The 14,117-nt window shown below is 49.6% G+C and overlaps 1 protein-coding gene and 1 long non-coding RNA gene across 10 annotated transcripts in view; one reads left to right on the top strand and one right to left on the bottom strand.

Annotated features, from left to right (window-relative positions):
• Positions 1–1,455: 1,455 nt before the first annotated feature.
• The window catches only part of SRRM2 (serine/arginine repetitive matrix 2), a 31,654-nt gene continuing 18,992 nt past the window's right edge, over positions 1,456–14,117 (top strand). For all 9 annotated transcript variants that reach the window (XR_010836585.1, XR_010836584.1, XR_010836583.1 and 6 more), the window contains exon 1: positions 1,456–1,646. Coding sequence is in view for 5 of the 9 variants with exons in the window: in XM_067013534.1 (XP_066869635.1) it covers positions 1,607–1,646 (40 nt within the window). In the remaining 4 variants the exon portion in view is untranslated. The remainder of the gene's footprint in view (positions 1,647–14,117) is intronic.
• LOC136792542 (uncharacterized) lies at positions 5,205–12,540 on the bottom strand. The gene is made up of 3 exons (XR_010836485.1): positions 11,883–12,540; positions 10,035–10,168; positions 5,205–5,362 (listed from the first exon to the last, which is right to left on the bottom strand). It is a non-coding gene; the product is annotated as an uncharacterized lncRNA (long non-coding RNA).

The raw sequence follows: 14,117 nt of genomic DNA, 5'->3' as shown, positions 1-14,117 counted from the left end.
CAATCAGATGGTGTAAGTGTTGAAGTGGCCTTTACATAGGTGAGGAAGGGATGTGTACTCCAGCGAGTGTACCATTGGAATCAAATTACAAATGTGCCCTATGCTTAGGAGCATGTATCCACAGGAGATGGTGGTTCTCATTTCTAACGTATTCAGTTTCAGTTTCAATCCTGGGATAAATATATCTTGAAACTTTATCTCTTTTTTTTAGTAGCTTGAAAATTAAAATTTTTTAAAAATTAATTTATTTATTTTTGGCTGCTTTGGGACTGTGTTGGGTCTTCATTGCTGCGCGCGGGATTTTCTGTAGTTGTGGCAAGCAGGAGCTGCTCTTCGTTGCGGTGCGTGGGCTTCTCATTGCAGTGGCTTCTCTTGTGGAACATGGGCTCCAGCCTCACGGGCTTCAGTAGTTGTGGCACATGGGCTTAGCTGCTCCATGGCATGTGGGATCTTCCTGGACCAGGGATCGAACCTGTGTCCCCTGCATTGGCAGGATGATTCTTAACCACTGGGACACCAGGGAAGTCCCTCCATGGTTCATATTTTTAAAATAAAGTAGAACTAATGAAAATTTGGATCATACATACAATTTAAATTACTAATGGCTGTACAAATTTCTAGATGTTTGTCACTGATTGGAGGAGGCTAAGGAGACATGACAGATAAATACATTTGGGATCCTGGATTGTTAGATCCTGGATCTGAGAAGGACATTAGTGGAAAATCTGGTGAAATTTGAGGGGTTTAGTTAATGGGATTGTATCAATGTTCTTTTCTATGGTTGATTACTATGGTTATGGTAAGATGGTAACATTAGGGAAACCTGGGTGGAGGATATATGGGAAAACTCTATACTTGTTTTTCAGCTTTTCTCTAAATATAAGATTATTTCGAAAGACAAAGTTTTAAATATTCTAGTTTGTGGTTAGAGAAATGTGTCTTCTCCACACTTCATTGTAGAAATATACACATTTATTATATGATCTCACTTGTGTATAAAAAATTGTACAATTGTGTCCCCCAAAAGATGCATTCAAGTCTTAACCCCCAGTAATTGTGAATGTGACCTTATTTGGAAATACGGTCTTTGCAGACGTAATAAGTTAAGGATATCAAGCGGAAATCGTCATGGATTTAGGGTGGGCTCTAAATCCAATGACTGGTGTCTTTCTAAGAGCAAAGAAAGGGGATGGGGAGACAGACACACAGAGGCACAGGCAAGAAGGCCATGTGAAGATGGAGGCAGAGATTGGAGTGACGTATCCATAAACCAAGGAATGCTGGACCCACCAGAAGCTGGAAGAGGCAGGGAAGGATCCTCCCCTAGAACCTTCAGAGGGAGTGACAACCAGATTTTGGACTTCTGAGCTTCAGAACTGAGAGAGAATAAAATTCTGTTGTTTTAAGACACACAGTTCATTGGCTGGAGCGGCGGCTGCGCGGGTCGCGATGCTGTGAGATCTGCAGGCGCTGGTAAATCAGGCTCAGAATGTAGAGCTGGCCGTGCCTGACGGCGAGCCTGACGCAGAGTTGGGTGGGATAGAGAGTAGGGGGCAATAGTCGGGGGTGGTAGGAGAAGGAGGAGGCGGCGGCGAATCGCTTGTAAATGGCTCCGAAGCATGACCTGAAGCCTGAATTCCAGGAGGGTGAGTCTGAGCCCCTAGGGAAAAGGCATCTAACAGCGTGTAAGAGGGAGAGGGAGAATTGTAATAGGGGCGGGGTAGGCGCCAGCTATAGCAGCCTTGCTGCTCTAGCAACCACAGCTCAGCCGTTGGTGGGCGCAGCAGCGGACCCCTCCCCAAAGCGAGAAACTGTCAATGAGCCACAGGTAGTGGTCCCGCTCAGCCACTGGTGGGCGCCACAGTGGGCCTCTCCTCTTCCTCTCTTCTCTATAAAAGGAGTCGGAATTTGGACTGAGGTAAAATGGTTTGTTTGTTTGTTTTTTGAGATGCTAGTCTGCCATCTTCTGGGTCTGCTAGCTTTCTGATTCAAATTGTTATTCCTTGTTCCAAAAAAGAAAAGACACACAGTTCGTGGTGGTTTATTGTGGCAGCCCCAGAGGACAGATACACCTACTTCGGATTGTCTTTGCACCAAAACATCCAGAGGGACAAGGTCCAATCCACCAGAAATGAGAACTGTAATTGGGGGCAATGGGACGGAAAGACTGTACTTTTACTTTAGGTTTACTTCGTAAAATTTCTCTTCTGTGTGGATGGTCTTATGAACTGAAAATGACTGAGGCAGTGAAGGCTGGAAAAGAGGTCACCGGGGAAGGTGATGCTTGAGGTCCCACTGTCCCCTTTTGGGTCAAGGACCACAGGAAGGGGAAACCTCAGGGACCCTACCTAGTGGCTGGTTTTCCAGGTAGAGGGGGTCCAGGAGTATGAGGTCCTGTGACATAACAAGAAATATACAGTACGGCTTCCCTGGTGGTGCAATCGTTGAGAATCCGCTTGCCAGTTCAGGGGACAGGGCTTCAATCCCTGGCCCGGGAAGATCCTGCATGCCACGGAGCAACTAAGCCTGTGTGCCACGACTACTGAGCCTGCTCTCTAGAGCCCGCGAGACACAACTACTGAGCCCACGCACCTAGAGCCCCTGCTCCACAACAAGAGGAGCCACCACGATGAGAAGCCTGCGAACCGCAGTGAAGAGTAGCCCCCACTCGCTGCAACCAGAGAAAAGCCCCCACACAGCAATGAAGACCCAACGCAGCCAGAAACAATAAATAAATAAAATAAAATAATAAAATAAATAAATTTATTTTTTTTAAAAAAGAACTATACAGTATATTTGATCTCTGCCTGTGGTTCTGGACACAGAGCTCCCAAATCCCTTGGAATTTCCTGGGTGACAGGAGTGTCATTTGTTCTAATGTGGTGGCTCTGGTGTGGTGGCTCTGGGTGGTTAGGTTAAGGATGGGGGCTGCCACCACCAGAAAGACCAAGGCTTGATTAGAAACTTAGAACTTTCAGCCCCATCCTCTGGGGAGGGAACAGGGGCTGGAGATTGAGTTAATGATCAGTCACGCCCATGTGATGAACACTCCATACACATCCCTGAACTATGGGATTTGGAGAGCTTCCGGGTTGGTGAACACGTGGAGGTGCTGGGTGGGTGGTGCACCCAGAGAGGGCATGGAAGCTCCTTGTCCCTTCCCTCGTACCTTGTCTAGTGCATCTCTTCCATCTGGCTGTTCTCAGCCATGTCCTTCATGATAAACCTGTAAACTTTTTTTTTTTTTTTTTTTTTTTTTGCGATACGCGGGCCTCTCACTGTTGTGGCATCTCCCATTGTGGAGCACAGGCTCCTGACGTGCAGGCTCAGCAGTCATGACTCACGGGCCCAGCCGCTCTGCGGCATGTGGGATCTTCCCGAACTGGGGCACGAACCCGTGTCCCCTGCATCGGCAGGCAGACTCTCAACCACTGCGCCACCAGGGAAGCCCCTGCCCGTAACTTTTTTTTTTTTTTTTTTTTTTTTAGCCAAGCTGCGCCGCTTGTGGGATTTTAATTCACCAACCAGGGATTGAACCGGGCTCTCGGCAGTGAAAGCACGGAGTCCTAACCACTGGACCTCCAGGGAATTCCCTTTCATTGATAAAAAATCTGTTTTATTAAAGTATAGTTGATTTACAATGCTGTGTTAATTTCCGCTGTACAGCAAAGTGGTTCAGTTATACATATATATTCTTTTTCTTATTCTTTTACGTTATGGTTTATCACAGGGTATTAAATATAGTTCTCTGTGCTATACAGTAGGACCTTGTTGTTTATCCATTCCATATGTAATAGTTTGCAACTGCTAATCCCAAACTCCCACATTTTTTCTTTTTTAATTGAGATTTAATTTACATGCCATAATATCCACCATTATTTCCTTTAAACAATATTACTTATTTATTTTTTTAAAGGAGCAGTCTTTTAAAAAATTAATTAATTAATTAATTAATTTTTTGGCTGCATCGGGTCTTAGTCGCAGCACGCGGGCTCAGTAGTTGCAGCGCACGGACTTAGTTGTCCCACGGCATATGGGATCTTAGTTCCCTGACCAGAGATCAAACCCGTGTCCCCTCCATTGGAAGGCGGATTCTTTTTTTTTTTACTATAAATTTATTTATTTATGGCTGAGTTGGGTCTTCGTTGCTGTGCACAGGCTTTCTCTAGTTGCAGCGAGTGGGCTCCTCTTCGTTGTGGCGTGTGGGCTTCTCGTTGCAGTGGCTTCTCTTTGTTGTGGAACATGGGCTCTAGGCACGCGGGCTTCAGTAGTTGTGGCACATGGGCTCAGTAGCTGTGTCTTGCCGTTTCTAGAGTGCAGGCTCAGTAGTTGTGGCACACAAGCTTTATTGCTCCACAGCATGTGGGAATATTCCAGGACCAGGGCTCGAACCTGTGTCCCCTGCATTGGCAGGCAGATTCTTAACCACTGTGCCACCAGGGAAGTCCCAACAATTTTATTTTATTTTATTTTATTTATTTATTTTTTTGCCACACCTCGGGGCTTGCAGGATCTCAGTTCCCCAACCAGGAACTGAACCCCGGCCACGGCAGTGAAAACGCCGAATCCTAACCACTAGACCACCAGGGAACTCCCTAAACCCGTATCTTAGTAAGGAAACTGTTTTCCTGGGTTCTGTGAGCCCTTCTGGCAAATTATTAAACCCAAGAAGTGGGTCATGGGAACACATGATCTGTAGCCAAGTCAGACAGAAGTTTGTGGGTAACCTGGGGACCCACTACCTGGGATTGGCATCTGAAGTGGTAGCAGTATTGTAGGACTGAGCCTTTAACATGTGGGGTCTGTGCTAAGTTCTGTCACTGTCAGAATTAAGTCATAGAAATCTTAGCTGGTGTCCACAGAAAATTGGAGATTTGGCAGGTGTGGAAAATCCCACACATCTGGTGTGAGAAGTGTTGGTGTGTGACTGTGAGTGTAGGAGAGGAAAAGCAGGGTGTTTTTCCCTTTTCAGGACCTCAGGGCACAGAGGCCCCAAAGAGCCTCCCTGGGGCTGAGAGGTGGCCCAGGCCAGACAGCCCTGGTGAAGGGCCAGGTCGGGGCTGGTTGGGGGTGGGGAGGGCCCAGGGCTGCTAGGATTGGAGCTGGGCCTCAAAGGACCCAGAATCCTGGGATTTGGAGCCCACTTCTGGAAAAGAGTCAGGCACACACAGTAGACACTGAATACATGTGCATTCAGTGAATTTTTATTTTTGCCCACAAGTTGACTTTGTTCATACCCCAATGGTAAAATGTTGCCTCACAGCATTCCCATCACCAGGAAGGTGGGCTCTCCTGTCTGTAAGGGGCTTGGAGATGATTCTCGTCAATACATTTTAGGGTTCTTGTTCTTGTTCATTTTTACCTGCAAGAGAAGGAGGTGGGGTCAGGCAGGGCCCAGAACTGACCATGGGAGGAAGACAATGGTGGCCATTTGGGTGGGGCCGCCAGGCCAAGGGAGGGGGTCCCACTACCCTCTCGCCACCTCACCTGTGCCTCCCCCAAACCATGCCCAGGCTTCCCTCTTACTCAGGCACTCCCTGCCCCCTACCTCCGGCCACCCTGGGACCTCCCATGGTGCAAGCTCAGGCTTGCTCTGCTCTTCATCCAGCTGAACAAGGCCATCCCGGCAATCATCATTATTCCAGTGGGCCACACTGCTGACCCGGAGGCCATTAATTCAGGGCCGGAGGAACCACTCTCTATATGGGGGGAAACAGGGCAGGGTGACCCCACAGGATGGAGACAGTAAGGGGACTGTAGGGCTCAGAGTCCCAGGCTGACACAGGGGCAGGAACCAGAGAAAAGACAGGGACACTCGAGATGCCCCCTCCCCAGCTGAGCAGAAAGAATGGGCTCCAAGTTAGATGCCAGCCTTGCCCCACCCTCTGTAGTGACAATCTTGTGGCCTTAGGGCAGTAACTTGGCCCCTCAGAGCTCTGCCTCCTCACAGCTCATGGAGATGGCACCCTCCACCCCCTGGGCTGGTGGGAGGAAGCAAGTGGACATATGGCGGCACCTGGGACAGGGCTGGCTGCAGGGAGTGCTTCCAGGTGAGCCAGGTACAGGCTCCAGGGCCTGGAGGGAGGGGGTCCCTCTGGCTCCTCAAGTGCGGCTCCAGACATGCCTGGACCCCTGGCAGGGGATGGAGGCTGAGGGGTCCCTCAGGTCCCCTGAAGCTCCTGGCCTGTAGCTGGGGATGTCTTGGGGTCTCAGTCCAGGGGAAGCAGCCCCCTCCCCCACCCCCCATCCCTGGAGACTTTATTTGTCCTGGAAGCAACCAGGGTCCTGTTCTTGTCCTGGTAGCTGGTGGCTGGGCCTGGTCAGGCCTGGCTGATTGCGAGGGGTGACATGTCTCTCACCATGTTGATGGCCATTGCTGTGGGCATCTCTCCTGCCACTATCTTCTCAAGGTATCAGAGCTCACCCCTGTGTGTGCGGTGGGGACATGCCTAGTCATCTTCCTTCCCACACACTCTGATTCCCCCAAGACCCCCGGGATCCCCTCCCCAGAGGCTGAGGCCAGGTCCTAACCTCAAAGACCCAAGTGCTCTTTGTCCTGGAGTCTACGGGGCTGCCCCAGGCACCTTCTCCCTGGGGGTCTGGGGAGGTCCCAGAGCCTACTGGGCCTTGGGCTCTGGAGTCCCTCCGCAGGCCTGGGGATGCCCACATCCCCCTCAGGACTCTGGGCTGGGGGCCCATTGCCTCCTGGGCTCCCCCCAGCCCTGCAGAGACACCTTCCCCAGCCGCAAAGGGACCACACCCCAGGGGCCGTCACAGCGCCTGCTCCCTCCACCCACCCCACATCCCTGCTCTGCCAGGGGCCTTGTCTCTGCAGTTCTGGTTTCTGGTTTCTGGTTTCCACAGGGGAGGCAGCGGCAGAAGGCTGAAGCTGAGAGGAGGAGGGTCACATGTCCTGCCTCGCCCCACTCGGCCATTGGCTGTCCTGCTCCTGGCCTCACTCCTTCCAGGCTACAGCTCTGGCTGGACTCTTCCCAGGGCCTCTTCGGGCCTATGGTTGGTGACAGCTTCCCCTGGGGTCAGCCCTCATGGCTACCTGTACCCTGACCCACCTCAGGAAACTGTCTCCTGAGGGAGCTCCTATAGCCGCTGGTCCCGCTGGTCCGGCCCCCTCCCTTCTGCCCTCTCCTCTTGCCCATCCTCCTCAGCCTCCTCTAGCTGCCCCCTCCAACTTGCAGCCCCAGGCTTGGCCACTGGGCCCCTCTCCTCTGCTTCCCAAGTCATCTGGGAACACCCACCAGCAGCCCTCTGACCCGCCCCCCTCACGCTGCCCCCTTTTCTGTCCACCAGGCAATTTTGAAATTTTGTTCCTGCTCAGGATCCTGATGCCCCCCTTCCCCATCTCACTGCTCCCAGCAGGATCCTCTGGTCCTGAGAACATGCCATGGGACAAGCCTGGAGCTGACCTGAGGGGGATCGTCCTCTCGCAGGTGACAGTGGGGTGGGGGACCCCAGGGATTGCAGGGTGCAGAGGAAGGAGCAGCTTGGCACCCTCCCTCCCCTGCCCCACTCACACACCCTGCCCAATTCCCCCCAACCCCTAGCCAGTTCAAAGATACCCCCACATGCTGGTGGAGCAGCTCTCCTGCCCTGGTCCCCTGCCTGGCACTGGGTCCTCACCTTCTGAAGGGAGCCAATCTCTCTCTTCTCTGGGTCTTAGCCTCTAGCTAGGCCAGGACAGGAAATGGACTTGGGCGTGCTATTTCCTCGCTCCTCTCTCCTGTGCCCCCATGTTCGCTTCTTAGAAAAACAGTGGCTTCACTGAAACCATATGACATTTTTCTGAGGCTATCATGGTTCATTTCATTTTCTCTTTCACCTGCTGTACAATAAAAGCATTTAAGATGTACCTAGTTGTGGGACAACTAAGGGCACCGTGGGTGCAGGTGAGGGGGAGAGGGAGCGCCCAGCATCTGGGCAGGCTTCTCATGTGGCTGGTAGAGGAGGAATGTAGGGGAACTGGGCCACTAGCTGCAGGAGGTGGGGCCAAAGACTCCACAGTTCTGAGCCCTTTGGAGAGGAGGCTGAGCTCCTTGTGTAAGCACAGCTTTAAGTGCAGCCCCTATGTCCAATCTCTGCCCTCTCAGTCTGTAGCCCCCAGCTCATACTCATTAGAATCCCTGGAGCCAACATTTTTGGCAGGAGATGCTTACCCTGGGAGCTAGCAGCTGGGAGCCTTCAGTTCTGGGAGACTTCCTGGAGGAGGTGCTACTTGGGCTTGGGAGGGCAGTGACCAAGGGTTGTCCTGGGGAGGGCTAGCAGGAGTGAGACTGAGGCTTCCTGGGGACAGGTCCTGCAAGGGGAGGCCCAGGGTCCCTGACACATACAAAATGCCACTCATCTTACCATCTGCCGTCCACCACCCACCATCCCTGTATCTCTGCATCTAATTACCTACCTTTGTGGAGAATGCAGCCTGCCTGATACGTGTGCCTTGACAACAACCAGGAGAATAGAGTACCTCTCTTAACATGAGGTTGTTTCACAGTTACTTTAACTAATATCCTACAGATGGGTATTTAGGTTTTTCCCTTTTTTTTTTCATATTATGAACTTGTGCCAACACTATGCATGCACGGATGTTGCCTTCTGACCTTCAGCCGGCACGGCACTCTGTGACCCCTCCAGGGAGCGGCTCCCACCAAGGTTCTGGGGGCTCTGCAGTGTGAGGGTGCCAGTTGGGGGAGTACCACTTTATATTTTTATAAAATATGTTTATATTTTATAATTTTTAAGTGATGGGATTTTGGTTGGTTGATCTTTTACTTTTCAGTGTTTCGGGGTTTTATTCTCAGTATTTTTGTTTGTTTGTTTTTGTTTTTGTTTTGCAGTACGCGGGCCTCTAACTGTTGTGGCCTCTCCCGTTGCAGAGCGCAGGCTCCACACGCGCAGGCTCCGAGGCCATGGCTCACGGGCCCAGCCGCTCCGCAGCATGTGGGATCTTCCTGGACCAGGGCATGAACCCGTGTCCCCTGCATCGGCAGGCGGACTCTCAACCACTGTGCCACCAGGGAAGCCCTCTCAGTATTTTTTAAAATAAAAAAGTGCTGGGGAATTCCCTGGTGGTCCAATGGTTAAGACTCCAGCTTCCACTGTAGGGGATGTTGGTTTGACCCCTGGTTGGGGAACTAAGATCCCACATGCCATGCAGCACGGCCAAAAATTAAAAAAAAAAAAGAAAAGTGCCACGTCTGGCAGTCATAATTCATGTGAATTTTCATAAAGCCTCAACTGCTAACCTCTCCAAAGAGACTAAATATGCAGTCCTCAGAAAATAAAGTCAGTGCTTTAAAAGTTCTAGAAACCCCCAAATTACAGAGAGCATCCACCCCGAGAAGGAAGGGATGGGGAGCACGGTGCTGCCCTGGGCCAGGACGCGTTGCACAAGGACTGCCGGCCACAGGGAAGGAGGCAGTGCCTGTGAAGGCTTGGGACCAGGGCCACCCTTGTTGTCCATGGAAGGGCTTCCCTTATCAGGGTCCTGTCCTGGGCACAAGATCAGGGGCATCTTCCAGGGCCTCGGATCCGAGGTTTCTTCGGGGGCCGAGTGCTGCTGGGAGGCTGCTCAGGCAGACACTCTGACTGGTGTGTGCCGCCCTCAACCTTAGCTGAGGCTACCTGGTCCCAGCCAGGTCATCGAGCCCACACAGGGGCTGAAAGCTACCAGGCCTGGCCAGGACCATGCTTACAGGCCTGTGGGAGGGGGTGGGCTGGGACTGGGGGTCTCCAGATCAAAAGACCATGTTGGAAACCCTCATAGGTGGCCCAGTGTGCCTCAACATCAGCCCTGGGAGCTGCCCTCCTGCCGGGGCCTGGTCTCCCTCTGGAAGGGAGGGTGAGATCCTTTTCTAGACCTCCTGCCCTCCTACCCCATTTACACCCTCCTTGCTGTTCCCATGATTGGTAATTGCCTATTATTTGTTTGTTTATGGTCTGTATTGCCTTGGGTGGAATGGCAGCTCCAGGATTCCTGGGTCCAGAAATCAAGAGGTGGATGTGGGAGAGGCTCCACTCACCCTTGCCCCAGGGGTCACCAGCACCTCAGGCTCTGGTGGTCCAGCGGCTTAAGTTCCAGAAGGAGTGTTTCCACTGGGGTGTTGCGAGGAGTCCAGGGAATCAGAGGTTGAAGGCACTGGCAAGGCCTGTCCGCCTGGGGGAACAAGCAGAGGCAGGTGTGCACGTTGATTCTTCTTCAAGTAGAAGGAAAAGAGGCTACAAAAAGGCCTGGTTCTGAGGCCCTATTAAAGAGTTTGAGAGTTTATCCTGAAGGCATTTGGGAGAACTTTAAGCATTTCAGAAGGTTGCATTTTAGAAATCTTACTCTGATGAGATAGACGCTGAAGTGTTAACTGTGGTTGTTTCTGGGGGCAGGGAATTGCCTCTGTGCGGTTTGACTTTTCACTTATCTGTATTTTTTCGTTTTCTACAATGACTATAGTTTACCTATATGGATGAGGTTTCATGGGGCTGCCATAACAAATGTCATAAATGGCATGGCACAAAACAACAGGAATTTGTCTGTCACAGTCTGGAGGCCAGAAGTCCTGAGTTGAAGTGTTGCAGAGCCTCACACCCTCCAACTTCTGGTGGCTGCTGGCATTCCTAGGTTTGTGGCTGCACCACTCTAATCTCTGCCTCCATCTTCCCATGGCCTTCTCTCCTGTGCATCTCTGCATCTCCTCTTCCTTTAAGGACATCACTCACTGGATTGAAGACCCACTCCAAACTCATGGTGATTTCTTCTGGAGATCCTTAACTGGTTACCTATGCAAAGCCCTTTATTCCAAGTAAGGTCACATTCTGAGGTTCTGGATGGACATGAAGTTTGGGGGGCCACTAGTCAACCTACTACACTGTAGGGTACAAATAAAGTTTCAAAAGAAAATTTAAAAATCTTTTTGGAGGTCCCATGAAGGTTGGAGGGGAAGCCCAGAGACTGGGAGCCTGGAGAAGAGTCCATCTTTAGAGTCTAGAAATGAAAACATTTTTTAAAAAATTAATTAATTTATTTATTTTTGGCTGTGTTGGGTCTTCGTTGCTGCGCACGGGCTTTCTCTAGTTGCCGCGAGCAGGGGCTACTCTTCATTGCGGTGTGCAGGCTTCTCATTGTGGTGGCTTCTCTTGTTGTGGAGTACGGGCTCTAGGTGCGCAGGCTTCAGTAGTTGTGGCACGTGGGCTCAGTAGTTGTGGCGCATGGGCTTAATTGCTCTGAGGCATGTGGGATCTTCCTGGGCCAGGGCTCGAACCTGTGTCGCCTGCATTGGCAGGCGGATTCTTAACCACTGTGTCACCAGGGAAGCCCTAGAAATGAAAACATTTGTCCACACAGAAACTTGCATAGTAACGTTCATAGCAGCACTGTTCACAATAGGCAAAATGTGGAAACAACTCAAATGTCCATCAGTGAACACATGGGTAAACAAAATGTGGTATATATACATTCAGTGGGATATTATTCAGCCATAATAAGGAATGAAATTCTGATACATGCTACAATATAAACCTTAAAGACATTATGCTAAGTACAATAAGCCAGATACCAAAGGACAGATATTTTATGATTCCACCCTATGAGTGTTGGGCTGCACACAACAGGCCTACAAGGCCTGCACTTGCCTAGCTTTAAGAATGAAGAAAGAGCCTGGAGTCATCAACACAGACATCAATGGTTTAATGGATAGGGGGTTCTTATAGTTATCCATTTTATACATATTAGTGTATATATGTCAATCCCAATCTCCTAATTAATCACACCACCAGCTAATAAGAACCTGCTGTATAAAAAATTAAATAAAATTCAAAAAACAAAGCTGGCTTACACACACAAACACACAAATAATAATAATGGATACGGGGGATCTTACATGTCTGAAGCAAGGTCCCGGAGCAGCTCCCCACCGTGTGTAGCTGACCGTGGGCAGGACATAATGGCAGTCTTCTCTGCAGGGAGGGGTGGGGGGGGCGTTGATTACCAGTTATAGGGGCACGCCCCTCACTGCCCCTTTGATAAGAACAATCACTAGCTGGGGCCTGGGGCAAGTACGCAGGAAGGTCAGTCATGTGCTTAAGATATAGGTGAAGCAGGCACTCGTCAGGCAGGGGAATATACAGAGAGCAAGAGAACAGCCATCTTGAGTGGCCTGACCATACAATGAGGTACCTAGAATAGGCAAATTCATAGAGACAGAAGATAGAATAGAGGTTACCAGGGGCTGGGGGGAGGAGGGAGTGAGGAGCTGGTCTTTAATGAGTCCAGAGTTTCAGTTTGGGGGATGAAAAACTTCTGGAAATGGATGGTGGTGATGGTTGCACAACACTGTGAATGTATTTAAATATTTATTTATTTATTTATTTGTTTGTTTTTGCGGTACGCGGGCTTCTCACTGTTGTGGCCTCTCCCTTTGCGGAACACAGGCTCCGGACGCACAGGCTCAGGGGCCATGGCTCACGGGCCCAGCCGCTCCGCGGCATGTGGGATCTTCCAGGACCGGAGCACGAACCCGTGTCCCCTGCATTGGCAGGCGGACTCTCAACCACTGTGCCACCAGGGAAGCCCTAAATATTCATTTTTTAAAAAATATGTATTTATTTATTTATTTTGGCTGAGCCAGATTTTTAGTTGCGGCATGTGAACTCTTAGCTGTGGCATGCATGCGGAATCTAATTCCCAGACCAGGGATCAAACCCAGGCCCCCTGCAATGGGAGCGAGGAGTCTTAGCCACTGGACCACCAGGGAAGTCTCTGTGAATGTATTTAATGCCACTGAATTGTACACTCAGAAATAGTTTAAATGGTAAATTTTATGTTTATGTGCATTTTACCACACACAAAACAACTGCACTAGAATACCATTTCTCACCTATCAGGTTAGCAAAAATTGAAAAGCACAGAAATGTACCCTGTTGGTGAGGTGGTGGGAAAGCAGGCCCTCCCATATTTTTCCAATGCAAACTGGTATAACCCTTACTGAGAGGACTCTGTCCTTACTAACAAAACTACATTTGTCTTTACCTTTTGCCCTAGCAATCCCACTTCTAGGAATTTACCTTGAAGATATATCCCCCAACAATATGAAAATACATATGTTCCTGGTTACTCATTGCAGCATGGTTTGTAATTAGAAAATATTGGAAACAATTTAGATGCTCATATATAAAAGGGTGGTTAAATAAAAGTCCATCCATACATCTCTGTGAACTGATATGCAATAATTTCCAGGATATATTGCTAAGTGAAAAAAGTAAAGTGCAAAAGAGTATCTATAGTATGTTAAAGGAGTCCAAGAATGCAACATGTGTGATTTTTAATTTTCTTTTGCTATTAAGGATATTATCAGAACAATTGATAACACCTCTATATAAGGTTTGTAGATTATAGTATTATTTCCGTGTTACTTTTCGTATTTTGAAAACTGTGCTGTGGATATGTAAAGGAATTCATAGTTCTCCCCATAGGAAAAGGAGATTGTCACGAGCATTAACTGCAGTGATTCACGTACAGAATTTAGCACAAAACATTCAGTAAACACAGGGAATAATATCATTGGGAATTTGGTTACAGGGAAGGGTATCACTGAAGGTGGTGGGTATTAAGAAACCACCACCTTCACCCTCAACCTCAGAAATACCAACTTAGGCCCAGAAGACACAGGCTTTGCCACTTTGCCATAAATTACTCCAAAGGTGCATCCAGCTCATGGAAGCACTTGCCTCAGTTCAAGGAGGCAAGATTACAACATCCTGGGCACCCTACACGGAAGCTACAGTTCCTACGCCAAGTGGTGGGTGGCCCAGTTAAAGCGTCTAAGATGACTTTATTCTTCCCTGGTTACAAAGAAAACTAACATTAATCAAACTCAAACGGACCACAGTTCATTATGTGTCTGCCACGTGCTGGGTCCTGTTGAGGGTGCAAGACCCTCGAGATAACCAGGACGGCTCAGCACAACCCCAAGGTCAGGTTAAAATGTTGGCCTGCCTGCGAAGCCCAGCTTCTTCCAAGTCTGCTCTGAGAGAGACTGGCTGGTTCTCAGGCTCAAAGGAAACGGACTTAAAACCATTAACCTAAGACATTCTGCAGAAGGGTGAAAAACTTCAGG

Source organism: Kogia breviceps, chromosome 14, assembly GCF_026419965.1.
Source record: "Kogia breviceps isolate mKogBre1 chromosome 14, mKogBre1 haplotype 1, whole genome shotgun sequence".
NCBI classification, from domain to species: domain Eukaryota; kingdom Metazoa; phylum Chordata; class Mammalia; order Artiodactyla; family Physeteridae; genus Kogia; species Kogia breviceps.
Note: the sequence above shows the minus strand (reverse complement) of the source record. Positions and strands in the feature narration are given on the sequence as shown.